We start from the raw sequence: 14027 nt of genomic DNA on the forward strand, positions 1-14027 counted from the left end.
GTCCCAGAGACACACCCAGGAGAGCTTCTGTGCCCACCCAACACAAGGTTCGGAGCCATCGTGAGTCATAAGTAGGAAACACCATCAACGTTCCAGGGAGCTCGTGATGGTACACATTTCTGCTGTTCAACAGTGACTCAGCCAGCGTGTTCTGCACACGTGGGTGGATCCAACTCAGTAATATGAGCAACGCTATCCTTTACTCAACAACGCTTCCCTGGTAGCTCAGATGGTAAAGAAGTGGCCCGCAATGCGGGAGACCCGGGTTCGATCCCTGGGTCAGGAAGATCCCCTGGAGAAGGCAATGGCAACCCGCTCCAGCATTCTTGCCTGGACAGTCCCACGGATGGAGGAGCCTGGCGGGCTACACAGTTCACAGGCTTGCAGAGAGCCAGACACGACGGAGCAACTAACACTTTCACCTTTTCAGGTGAGAAACCCAATAATTAAACTGAGCTATTATATATACATACATATATTAAAATAGGCGATAAGAGCTCGGTTAACTTAGGGCATTGATTGCATGCTGGGTGGCTAACTCCCAGTGAATCTATGCGTGCGTGCGTGCGTGTGTGTGTGCACTAAGTCACTTCAGTTGTCCACCTCCCTGCGACCCCATGGACGGTACCCTACCAGGCTCCTCTGTCCATGGGATTCTCCAGGCAAGAATACTGGACTGGAGTGGGTTGCCATGCCCTCCACCATGGGATCTTCCCGACCCAGGGCTCGAACCTGCGTCTGGCAGGCGGGTTCTTTACCACCAGCGCCACTTGGGAAGCCGCCCCCACACCCCACTGTATCTGATCCTTGCGCGGTTCTGTCATTGGTCTGAATCTTGAGATTTTTCCAGAAAGGGTGAGTGACATCAGGTATGCTCCTCGTGGACACTGAGATCTGACTCTGCTCACGGGTTATAAGAGGGTCCCAGCTTCTAAAATTGCTCCTCCCAAGAGATGAGTATTGAAATCCAGTAAGAGACACTCGGCATAAAGAGACGCTTCCCACGGGACCCCCAGAGCACCTCACCAAAGTGTCAGCGTCTGCTCGCTTACGGCCACTGCTGGACGTGAGACCTCACAGCATGGTTCAAATAAAAACCAGGCCGTATCCATTGCGGGCATCTAGCCGTCTGCATCTCCCCCAGATCCTGGCGAAAGTGGGGTGCACGACTGTGCTGTGTTTATGGACGCTGAGCACCTCTGCTTCTTACCGGGTGCCGGTTTTGGTGTAACAGTGGGTTTCTTGTCATCTGTGGAAGAGAAAAGACATTTCAGTCAGAAATCTGGCGGCTGGGAAACACACTCAGCCCTCCACGCATTCCTGTTTCCTTAAAAAGAGTCAGAGAGGGGGGTCTTCCCTTGGTGGATCCAGGGCTTAAGGATCCCCCTGCTAACGCAGGGGACACGGATTCAACCTCTGATCCGGGAAGATCCCACAAGGCCAGTAAGCCCACGCTCCCACAACTCTTGAATCAATTCAAGATCCAACTCTTGAATCCTGCATGGCCTAGAGCCCTTCCTCTGTAACAAGCGGAGCCTCCACAATGAGAAGCCCGTGTACCCCAATGAGAGAGTAACCCCCACTCGCCAAAACTAGAGAAAGTCCACGCTCAGCCACAAGGACCCAGAGGAGCCAAATAAATACATTTAAGAGAAGAAAAAAAAAAAGAGTCAGAAAATGTCTGAAGCATCATGTTTTCCAGACAGCTCAGCCAGCGGCCAAGGAGTAAAAGAGGAAGCCCGGAGAACAGCTGTTTAGCAGCAGGACACGGGGCAGAGCTCGGGGCATTTGCAGGAGCAGGGGAGCAGCCTTTAGCAACCCCTGGCTAAAAGGCTGTTCGTGTTTCTTAGGCAGAGCAATCTTTTGGCCACCTGGGACTCCCACCGAGGCTGACCCTCTGGGCACCAAGGCAGAGTGGGGCTGAGATCATCTGGACCATGGACACCTCCAGGGCATCTCTTCCCAGCAGCCAAGCAGGAGAAGGCTTCCACCGTCAAGAATAAGACTATCCCCCCACCCACAACCGTTGGCTTTTGGGAACGCTGCTGCTCTCGTGGGTTTCACTGAGGCCTCCGCATCGGACCCCAGGAGTTAAAAAAAAGATGTCCTGGGATGGATCCTGGGCCCCCAAATTCAACGGGAGCCTCAGAATCTGACCTTTACAAACAGGGTCTTTGCAAGTAATGTTGGTGGTTGGGGGTGGTCACAGTGCGTTAGCACAGACCCTTATAGACGAAGGCCCTTATGAAAAGGAGACTGGGAGACACAGAGGTGCTGACGCCAAGTGGCCGCGTGAGAGGAGACGGAGATGGTGAGATGCAGCCACAGGATGAGATATGGAGTCAGTGTGACCCTGGGGGAGCAGCCCACGGGGGACCAGCCCACGGGAGACCAGACCACAGAAGACCAGCTCACAAAAGTCCAGCCCACAAGAGACCAGGCCATGGGAAGCCACCAGGACAGATCAGCCTATAGGAGACCAGTTGATGGGAAATCAGCCCATGAGAAATCATCCCACAGAGGACCAGCCCCCAGGAAACCAGCCCACGGGAGACCAGCCCACAGGGAACCAGTCGCTGGAAAACCAGCCCACGAGGGACCAGTCCACAGGAAACCAGCCCACGGGGGACAAGCCCACAGAAAATCAGCCCACAAGGGACCAGCCCACAGGAGACCAGTCCACGGAAAACCAGCCTACGAAGGACAAGCCCACAGGAAACAGCCCACGGAAAACCAGCCCATGGGGGACCAGTCCACGGAAAACCAGCCCACAAGGGACAAGCCCACAGACCAGCCCACGGGGGTCCAGTCCACGGAAAACCAGCCCACGAGGGACCAGCCCCCAGGAGACCAGTCCACGGAAAACCAGCCCACAAAGGACAAGCCCACAGGAAACAAGCCCATGGAAAACCAGCCCATGAGGGACCAGTCCACAGGGAATCAGCCCACGGAAAACCAGCCCACGAGGGACCAGCCCCCAGGAAACCAGCCCACGGTGGGGCCAGTCCACGGAAAATCAGCCCACGAGGGATGAGCCCACCGGAGACCAGCCCATAGAAAACCAGCCCACGGGGGACCAGTCCACAGGGAATCAGCCCATGAGAGATCAGTCCACAGGAAATCAGCTCAGCGAGGACCAGCCCACGGGGGACCACCCACTTCTCCAAGCGCCTGGCAATCCTGTGTGGCCTCCTGACCTCCACGGAGTATGGAAGTTACTGCACCAAAAAAAGGATTAACGTATCCCGATGAGAGCATCTCCATTTTCCTCAACAATTGTGAGTCTGGTGATCGCCATTAAGACGTGTTTCAAAAGATTTACTATGTTCCAAGTCTATAAAATGCTTGCAATATTACTTACCATCAAGGGCGTGTGATAAATCGAAATCCTCTGGAAAAAAAAAAAAAAAAGAGTCCAGTTAGTTACTAAAAATTAAATTGGGAATTTAAGAAAACAATAAAAAAAGGGGCATGGTTTTGGAAGGTGGATCACGTGTTGAGTTCTCTTTTGCAATATTCACCCTCAAGCCTAAAAGTAAGAACATGTCAGCTTATCTTTTAGACTGTCGACGATCTCAGTGTTTAGCAACAACTAAACTAGCAGGAAACCAGGATAATTCTGCACGTGAGTTATTCTAAAAAAAGCAGGTCTTTCGAAATCGACAAGGAACAACTTCCAGGACTGAGCTGGGTACCCATTCCCTTCTCCAGGGGGTTCTTCACACCCCAGGGATCCAACCCGCGTCTCCTGCATTGGCAGGTGGATTCTTCACCGTCTGAGTTACCGGAGAAGCCCAGTTTCCAACACACGACGGAGAAAACGTGGAGAGGAAAACCCTTCGAATAGCAACCTATCCATAACTAAACAACCCAAACGTACTTCCTGTAGAAATACCAGACGATCCAGGAAAGCATAACTTTTCCTTTTCTTTCTTAACTGCTGCCGAGAAGGCGGAAACTGCCTTTATTCCACGGTTCTTCGATCCAGTTGCTGACTGCTTTATTGAAACGACATCAATACTATTTCTATTCCCAATTAATGATGAATTGAAGAAAAGCAAAGGGAATTCTGCTGAGTGTCCGGTCAGCAGAAAGGAGAATGGTGGCCGACTAAAGGTCGCTCAGTTGTGTCCAACTCTTTGCGACCCCATGGACAGCAGCACGCCAGGCCTCCCTGTCCATCACCAACTGCCGGAGTTTACCCAACTCATGTCCATCGCGTCGGTGATGCCATCCAACCATCTCATCCTCCGTCGCCCCCTTCTCCTCCCGCCTTCAATCTTTCCCAGCATCAGGGTCTTTGCAAATGTGCGCAAATCAAAGATGACACGCAGCTCCCCCAACCTCAGGAACTGCCGGGCATCTAACAAGCTGCCTTCATCCCCGGGAAGCTCCAGATGGTCACGATATGCTCTGTCCTGCGGAATGTCACACAGAAAGACTAGAACCCCCTTCCTCTCTGTGTGTATGTGGACGGGCGTGCAGCTGTGTGTGTTGAGTGACTGTGTGTGTGTGTGTGTGTGTGTGTGTGTGTCTGTGCCCATTTACAGAGTGGCTTGGGCTTCCCTGGTGGCTCAGATGGTAAAGAATCTGCCTGCAATGCAGGAGACCTGGGTTCCATCCCTGTATCAGGAAGAGGGCATGGCAACACTCCAGTATTCTTGCCTGGAGAATCCCACGGACGGAGGAGCCTGGCGGGACTACAGTCCATGGGGTCGCGAAGAGTCAGACACGACTGAGCGACTTTCACTCACTTGGGACCCACAGGGGTTGGTGTGTAGGTGTGTGGTTTGGGCTGTTTGTGTGTGTGTATGCGTATAGGTATGTGTGCTTGCCTTGTGCGTGTGCCCAAGTGTGTGTCTAAGTGCAGTGTGGGTGTGTGGATTTGTGGTGTGTGTACAGGCGGGGTTTCCTATGCCGATGTGTGCAGTTTGGGTGTGTGCACATGTGCAAGTGTAGAGTTTGGGGCAGTGTGTCTCTGTGTGTGATTTTTCTTCCCATAAGAACAGGCAGGCAGATCCTATTTGTAAAAAAAGAACACAATAATGCCATTTGCGGCCACATGAGTGGACCTGGAGACGATTATACTCAGTGAAGTCAGTCAGACAGAGAAAGCCAGATATCATGTATCACTGACGTGTAGGATGTAAAAAAATATTATACCAGTGAGGCTATTTATAAAACCAAAACACGTTCAGAGACACAGAGAAGAAACTTGTGGTTCCCAAAAGGCAGAAGTGGTGATGGCGCAATGAATAAGGAGTTTAAGACTTAGACGCACACACGCCTACATCTGGGGCTTGCGAGGCGGCTCGGACAGTAAAGAACCCGTCTGCCAACGTAGGCGACACAGGCTCGATCCCTGGGTCGGGAAGACCCCCTTGGAGGAGGGCAGGGCGACCCACTCCAGTGTTCCTGCCTGGAGAATCCCACGGACAGAGGAGCCTGGCAGGGTTATAGTCCACGGGGTCGCAGAGAGCAGGACACGACTGAGCGACAGATGCATATGTGTGCATATGTGTGCTCTGCAGGTACACTCTCACGGGTGCGTATATGTGTGTGTCTGTGCCCGCGCGTGAATACGTATTGAACAAGTGCTGTGTGTGTGTGTGTGTGAATACGTATTGAACCAGTGCACGCGCCTTCTGTCTGAGTGGCTGTGCACACACTGCCTCCCTGCTTAGTGGTCCTCACTGCAGACTCTGGTACCCACCCAGCCGGGATGGTTCTCTACCCATCATCTGGGCAGCGTCTCCACACTGACCAGGGCCCCGCTCTCCCCAGAGGCTGCCTCCTGTGTCCCCACCCCGACTTCGAGAAGCTGACGGCTCCCCTGAGTGCCTCCCACCTCGGCGGGGAGTTGGGGGGGGTGCCCACACACAGACCCACCCCCAGCCCCACCCCAGCGGTCGTGGAGGCGGGGCGGACTGTCCACACGGCCAGAAGCCGAGTGCCCGCTGCAGACCTCGGAGGCAGAGACCTTCAAGGTGGTTCGCTCGCTGCAGAGCGTGGCAGGACCCCAGCCCCTGGGCCGGAAGCCTTCGAAGCGTCTGTGGTTTGCAGGCGGTGCCCCCTCAAGCCTCCAGATATGCTGGAGGAGGGGACGGGGGGGGCACCCCATGACTCAGATGGGGCGAGGCAGGCCCCGGAGGGGACACGGGCCATGAATCATCACCCAGCATCCTCCCCATCGCGCTCGGCCAGCTGGTCTCCTTCCTTCCGTCATCCCATCCTCCCGAGACCCCGGGCGTCCCCAAGGCCTGCATGCTGGGCTCCTCATGGGGGGCACCGCCTGGGGCTTCACCTGCCCCAAAAACCATGAGTCCGTGCCCCTAATAACCACTGAGCCTCCGGGTGCCCAGCACCGAGCTCGAGGCCATGGTCCAGCTTCTCTGGAGTCCCACCAGGGTGATACTTGGACACGCCCCAACGGGAGGACAGGAAGACCATAAACACCGAGTCACAGCAATGATCAGTCTCCCCGTGGGCGCGGGACACCGAACCACCTCCATGGCGGCATCTCCTGGCTGTCCGAGGGACCCCTCTTAGAGAGCCCTTCTCTAGCACCACCGCGGTCAAGTTTTGTTCTCCGGCGCTCAGCCCTCTTTCTGCATGGTGTAGACGCCGCGGGCGTGATTACAATGGATTAGATCCATCAGTGGTTACAGAGGTGAAGCATAAGCTGGAGAGAAGTTTTGGGGGGCAGGTGAGATCTCGGGGAAAGCCAGCATCAGCCTTCGCAGAGGCGGACAGGAAAGCTTGCTTCCTGCAGCCGGACAGAGTGCGCAGTCCACACCCCAGGCGACGCTCACCTTCTTCCCCAGCCCTGAGTCCCCTTATCTTGTAGGAATGCAGAGATGACAAGCCACGGCCTGGTGATAAGCTTATAAGGAGTCTTGGCTGGTCTATTCACCTTATGTATAATCTATGTATCATTTATGTGTGATCATTCATCTAAGATCTATCCCCTGCAGAAGGGAAAAGCTACCCACTCCCAGGATTCTGGCCTGGGGAGTTCCTTGGACTGAAAAGTCCATGGGGGTCGCAAAGAGGCGGACACGACTGAGCGACTTTCACTTTCAAGATCTCAGTTTAGTTCTTTGCGACGCCATGGACGGCAGCACGCCAGGCCTCCCTGTCCATCACCAACTCCCGGAGTCTACTCAAACTCATGTCCATCGAGTCACAGATGCCATCCAGCTATCTCATCCTCTGTTGTCCCCTTCTTATCCCACCTTCAATCTTTCCCAGCATCAGGGTCTTTTCCAATGAGTCAACTCTTTGCATGAGGTGGCCAAAGTACTGGAGTTTCAGCTTTAGCATCAGTCGTTCCAAAAGAGACCCAGGGCTGATCTCCTTTAGAATGGACTGGTTGGATCTCCTTGCAGTCCAAGGGGCTCTCAAGAGTCTTCTCCAACACCACAGTTCAAAAGCATCAATTCTTCGGTGCTCAGCTTTCTCTATAGTCCAACTCTCACATCCATACATGACCACTGCACAACTTCAAGATCTATCCATCTATATTCATCCATCCATCCAACTGTCCAATCCTTACATCCATCCATCTAACTGCATAATCATTCCATCTACCGGCCTTATCTATTATCTATCATGTGTCTAGCTAGGCATGCATCCTGTCCATCATCTATAAATCTATAACCCATCGTCCATCCATCAATCATCAATCCCATCTACCAAGGGCTGGCTCAGTCCAGCCAGGCCCTGAGTGCTGTGCTAAGTCGTTCTAGTCGTGTCCAACTTTTTGCAACCCCGTGGACTGTAGCCCGCCAGGCTCCTCTGTCAATGGGGATTCTCCAGGCAAGAAGACTGGAGTGGGTTGCCATGCCCTCCTCCAGGGGATCTTCCTGACCCAGGGATCGAACCCGGGTCTCCCGCATTGCAGGCAGATTCTTTACCAGCTGAGCCAACAGGGAAGCCCCAGTAAGCCTAGCAGTCCTTAACTCAGTCCTCAGCACAGTGGCAGGGGTGGGGTGGGGTCGGGGCTGCCCTCATGGGTCAGGCAAGCACCCCATCCCCGTGACCTCACCCCCTATGACCCTCCCGCCCAGTCTCAGATCCACCCACGCCCTTTCTCTTCCTCCTACATCGTGTGACCCCTTGTTCGAGCACTGAAGCCTTCACCTCCCTGGCTCCCTTTGTCCAGCAAGGCTTCATTCTGTGCCCAAGATGAGGGCATCTTGATCCTCCATGGGGCACTGACCCCTAAGACAAGATAGCCGGCCACAGCAGATGGTGACGGGCAACACTGGAATTCTCGACCTGCAGAGAGAAATCTGCACACCTCCCCGCCCGCCCCAGAGGCAGCAGCATCTGCTTGCTGTCTGTCTATCCCTGATGAGGTTCACCGCGCCCTTGCGGTCACACCACCACGAGGCTTCTGGTCGGTTTGCAAAGGGGCAGAGCGCGATCAGACAAGGCTGGGGGTGGGGTGGGGGTGTGGGGTGTGGGTGGTGGGTGGGAGAAGGGGAGGGACGCTGAGAAAAAGAAGTGGTCACAATGTTCTGGCTACGCGGTCTGGGGATGACTAATACCTTCCAAGCTCTGGAATGCAACCCTCCTGACTTTAGCCGCGTGCTCAAGGAAGGGCGGTGAACAAGCGGAATTCACCCTAACTCTCTGCAGACACTGGAAAATCAGTGATTGACACGCGTATGTTCCTCCTGGCGGATTCTTCACCGTTCTGGGTCGGGTTTTTTTGTAGGTCTTTCCTCCCTCCTGTGGGTACTGCCCTATGGAAGTCCCTTTAGTATTTGCTGGAAAGCTGGTTTGCTGGTGTTAAACTCTTTTCAGTGTCTGCTTATCTGTAAACCTTTTGACTTCCCCGTCAACGTTGAATGAGATCCTTGCCAGGTAATCTTGGTTGTAGATTACTTTTTTTTACTTCAGTACTTTAAAGATATCCTGCCATTCCCTTCTGGCCTGCAGAGTTTCTGCTGAAAGATTAGCTGTTAGACAAACTCAGAGGTGGGATTCAAGAGTCAGGGGACATGTATGCCTGTGCGTGCTAAGTCGTGTCTGAATCTTTGTGACCCCACTGGACTGTAGCCTACCAGGCTCCTCTGTCCATGGGATGCTGCAGGCTAGGATACTGGAGTGGGTTGCCATCCCCTCCTCCAGGGGATCTTCCCCACCCAGGTACTGAACCCAGGTCTGTTAACATTTGGCAGGTGGGTTTGTTTTTTTTTTCACCACTAGCATCACCTGGGGAATCCCAGACACATGTACCCTTATGGGGATGACAGAGGATGAGATGGTTGGATGGCATCCCTGATTCAATGGACATGAGTTTGGGTGAACTCCGGGAGTTGGTGATGGACAGGGAGGGCTGGCGTGCTGCAGTGCATGGGGTCGCAAAGAGTCGAACACGAATGAGCGACTGAACTGAAGTGATGGTTAATTCATGTTGCTGCATGACAGAAATCAAGCCAATATTGTAAAGCAATCATCAATTAAAAATATATTTTTTTAAGTAATCTTTTTTCCTCTCAAAAGCACCCTAAGGAGTCATTACTTGACTCTTTGAAAAGTCGCTGACGGCCTAACTGGCTCTTCTGGAAAATAAAGAGATTCTATCAAACACTTTCACAGGCAGAACGCAGAGCGGAAAGAACACAGGCTTCAGACAGGCAAACGCATGTCAAAGTCCCCAGCCTGCGACCCTCAGGAACAAACAGGTTTCACTAGGAAGCCAGGTCCACCCAGAGGCACGAACAGGCCTGAAACCACACCGGGGCTTACTTAGCAATGCGTGGGCAGAAGCAAGCTGCTGTTTGCTCCTCTGACTTGTTTGATGATTTTCTTCTTTGATTGCTCTCAACTCACAGCACATCGGAGGTCTCGAACCCCCCATCCCACCACCCCATGGAGAAACACTGGGGAATTAAAAAAAAAAGAGGAACTTTTTGGTTTCCTGTTTACAGGACTTTAAAAAAAATAATTTGAGTTAGCCAAACGGTGGGGGCACCGAGTCATTCTAAGACAAAGCTGAAACTCACACACCCATAGGGCAACTCCCAAAACTGTTATACGAACTTGGCAAAGAATAAGAACAGGAAATTGAAAAAAAAAACAAAAGGAACTGCTGTTTCCCTACATGAAGAGATACAACTTCAGCTGTCAAAGGCAGGGGCAGACCTGGTTTTCCTGTGTTTTCCTTTACACTTATTTATTTATTTGAACAAATGAAGGGTTTGGGGCAATCCCGCTCCAACGCCACCAAATTTACAGGCTCTGTTTTCACCATAACTTGGGCTCACTTCCTGTCTGTGTGCCATATTTTGCTGATTCCTGCGACCTTTCAAACTTTTCATTATGATTATATGTGCAGTCATGTCACCTGGTCCCAACCCTTCATAGAAAATAGATGGGGAAACAATGGAAAGAGTCAGAGACTTTCTCTTAGGTGCGGGGCGGAGGGGGGGGGTGGGCTCCAAAATCACAGCAGACGGTGACTGCAGCCATGACATTAAGAGACGCTTGCTTCTTGGAAGAAAAGCTGTGACCCACCTAGACAGCATATTAAAAAGCAGAGACATTACTTTGCCAACAAAGATCCGTCTAGTCAAGGCTATGGTTTTTCCAGTGGTCATGTACGGATGTGAGAGTTGGACCATAAAGAAGGCTGAGTGCCAAAGAATTGATGCTTTGGAACTGTGGTGTTGGAGAAGACTCTTGAGAGTCCCTTGGACTGCAAGGACATCCAACCAGTCCATCCCAAAGGAGATGAGCCCTGGGTGTTCGATGGAAGGACTGATGCTGAAGCTGGAACTCCAGTACTTTGGCCACCTCATGCGAAGAGTTGACTCAATGGAAAAGACTCTGATGCTCGGAGGGATTGGGGGCAGGAGGAGAAGGGGACGACAGAGGATGAGATGGCTGGATGGCATCACCCACTCAATGGACATGAGCTTGAGCAAGCTCTGGGAGTTGGCGATGGACAGGAAGGCCTGGGGTGCCATGCTCCATGGGGTCGCAGCGAGTCAGACACAACACACCATTTTCGTGTCCCGTACAACCAGGCCATTCTCCCAGGAGGACACGCGCATAAAAAACTACTCACAACTGTTGAGTGTGCTAGAAGCTTGTGTGTGTGTGTGTGTGTGTGTCTTTGTCCCATATGGTTTTAAGGGTGATTATAAATTAGGACTGGGACTTCCTTGGTGGTTCAGTGGTTAAGAATCCACCTGTCAATTCAGGAGAACAGAGGTTCAGTCCCCGGTCCGGGAAGATCCCAAATGTGTCAGAGCAACCAAGTCCACGCACTGCAGCTACCGAGCCTGGACTCCAGAGTCCGGGAGCCGCAGTCCGGGAAGCCCCATGCCCAGACCCACTGCTCTGCAACTGGAGAGTAACCCACACTCGCCACACAAGAGACAGACCCTTTGCGAGTGTGCTCAGTCCTGTCTGACTCTTGGTGACCCTGTGGACTGCAGCCTCCCAGGCTCCTCTGTCCATGGGATTCTCCAGGCAAGAAGACTGGAGTGGGGTGCCATGCCCTTCTCCAGGGGATCTTCCCCACCCAGGGATCGAACCCAGGTCTCTTGCGTCTCTTGCAATGGTAGGTGGATTCTTTACGGCTGAGCCATCCGGGAAGTCTAACAAAGACCCAGTGCAGCCAAAAAGAAAAAAAAAAAAAAAATCCACAAAGCTCCGTTGGAAACAGGTATACACGTCTCTTCCCTCACTCTTTTCATTATGATTACACATGCAGTCATGGCATCCGGTCCCAACCCTTCCCAGCGAACAGATGGGGAAAAATGGAAACAGTGACAGACTTCGTTTTCTTGGGCTCAAAAATCACGGCGGACGGTGACTGCAGCCATGAAATTAAAAGACACTCGCTCCTTGGAAGAAAAGCTATGACCAACCTAGACAGCGTATTGAAAAGCAGAGACGTTACTTTGCCAACAAAGGTCTGTCTAGTCAAGGCCAAAGTCCTTTCTCTGCCCTTTTCAAAGGTGGGTAAATATTTTGCATGGCTAAAGGAACCTGTTTTGACAACCTGTACAGAAGGGATGACATTCACTTAGCTGCTTTTACTTTCTTTATATATATATATATATTTTATTTGGCGACACCAGGTGCTTGCTGGGGCTCCCCCGGTGACTCAGAGGGTAAAGACTTTGCCTGCAGTTCAGGAGACCCGGGTTTGATCCCTGGGTCTTCTTTGCAGCATGCGGAAATAATTCCCCGACTAGGAATCTAAACCAAGCCCTCTGTATTGGCAGCTCAAAGTCTTAGCCACTGGGCCACCAGGGAAGTCCATGAAGGGTTAGTTGCTCAGTCGTGTCCGACTCTTCTGTGACCCCATAAACTGTAGCCCTCCAGGTTCCTCCATCCATGTGATTCTCCAGGCAAGAATACTGGAGTGGGTTGCCATGCCCTCCTCCAGGGGATCTATCTGGCCCAGGAATCGAACCCGGGTCTCCTGCATTGGCAGGCAGATGGACTCTTTACCATCTGAGCCCCTAGGGAAGCCTGTTATATACCCACAAAAGGACTTCCGGAGATCCATAAACACACAATGCCTTATTAATCATAAGAATTGGTGCAGGAAAAGACTTGCCTGGCCGTCGGGGGGTTAAGACTCTAGGCTTCCGTGTATGTGGAATCTAGGAAAAAATGGTAGAGACGCACCCCTCTCTCTGCAGGGCAGGAACAGAGAAGCAGATGTGGAGGATGGATTGGGCGGACAGAACAGGGGAAGGAGAAGGCGGGATGAACGAGCAGAGCAGCTCGGACATGTGCATACTACCACAGGTAGGAGAGAGAGCTGGTGGGCAGCTGCCGTATGCGGGGTTCTCCGGCGGCTCACTGCAGTGCAGCCTCATGGGGGCTAGAAAAACTCTCGCGAGCAGGTGTGACTCACACAGCAACAGACAGCAAAACGCTTTCACGAAGAACTTTTTACTGAAGCAAACCAAGCAGGTTTTAAGGCAGGAAAGAGAGAAACAGGAAATCCAATCCGGGCCCTCCCCACCAAGCTATCAAGTATTCCAACAAGTCCCCACGGATCAGGCTGAATGTCTTCTAAAGCCTCCCCGCGAAAAGCACAAGCTCTTGAACGTGTTTTCAACTGAAAGCCGCTTTTGCGACGCCTTGGAGTGCAGCCCACCAGGCTCCTCTGTCCATGGGATTCTCCAGGCCAGAGTACCGGAGTGGGTTGCCATGCCCTCCTCCAGGGGAATCTTCTCGACCCAGGGATCCAAACGGGGTCTCCTGCATGGCATGCGGATTCTTTAGCAGCTGAGCCGCCAGGGAAGGCACACAGTTTAAAAGTTCACACATTAATTAGCAAACCCTCCCTAAACCAAACAGCTGTCGGGAGCCAGGGCTTAAAAAATGCAACCTTCATAGCCTGAGCTGGAAATTTCCACATCAACATTTTTTTAGGTCCTTGGGGTGCCGAAGCCTGGTTCCTAAACCGTGCCTACCACCGATGCAACCAGTCCTGAAGACTGGACACAGCCCACGTCTCTGTCTCCTTAAAAAACAACCATATATAAAGGAGAGAAAGCAACCGTTAATTGGACAAACAGGTTTTTTTTTTTTAAGCCACACCCAGCAACTTTCCTTTTAAAAGGACAGATTAGACTGGAAACCAGGATCTCAACTTCCATTTTAAGACGAGAAAGAAAAATGCAGGCAACAGGCAGGCAGGCTGGGTGTGGAGGGTGGTCGGCCTGGGCGTCCTTTATTTTATTATTTTTTTCCAGGGTTTTTGCCAATTATCTCCTGGGCCACATGGCTGATCAGTTCGCATCTCTTGGATGCGGAGCCCTCCACCCGAGCGGCGCGCTCATCAAGTCCCCGCGGCCCTAAGACACACACACACACAACTTGATGGTTTCCAGGCCTCCGAGTTCTTCCTGCCTCCCTCCCCCTCTCCCGGGTTTCAGGCTCCCGGGCCGACTCCAAATTTAGGCCGGGGCCGTAGGGCGTGGCTCCGGGGAAGCGGCCGTCACCAGGCCGGGCCCGCGCGCAGCCGGGCCCGGGGGCGGCCGCAG

General features: G+C 52.7%; 1 protein-coding gene and 1 long non-coding RNA gene across 3 annotated transcripts in view; one reads left to right on the top strand and one right to left on the bottom strand.

Moving 5' to 3' along the window:
• The window catches only part of CD99 (CD99 molecule (Xg blood group)), a 30156-nt gene that overhangs the window by 15393 nt on the left and 736 nt on the right, over window positions 1-14027 (bottom strand). For both annotated transcript variants that reach the window (XM_070784064.1, XM_070784066.1), the window contains exons 2-3: window positions 3362-3391; window positions 1211-1249 (exon numbers count right to left, since the gene is read on the bottom strand). In XM_070784064.1, the coding sequence (XP_070640165.1) occupies window positions 1211-1249; window positions 3362-3391 (69 nt within the window). The remainder of the gene's footprint in view (window positions 1-1210; window positions 1250-3361; window positions 3392-14027) is intronic.
• LOC139181173 (uncharacterized) lies at window positions 5208-13935 on the top strand. Its single transcript, XR_011565254.1, has 3 exons — window positions 5208-5545; window positions 11732-11978; window positions 12672-13935. It is a non-coding gene; the product is annotated as an uncharacterized lncRNA (long non-coding RNA).

This window comes from Bos indicus, chromosome X (assembly GCF_029378745.1).
Source record: "Bos indicus isolate NIAB-ARS_2022 breed Sahiwal x Tharparkar chromosome X, NIAB-ARS_B.indTharparkar_mat_pri_1.0, whole genome shotgun sequence".
Lineage (NCBI taxonomy): Eukaryota > Metazoa > Chordata > Mammalia > Artiodactyla > Bovidae > Bos > Bos indicus.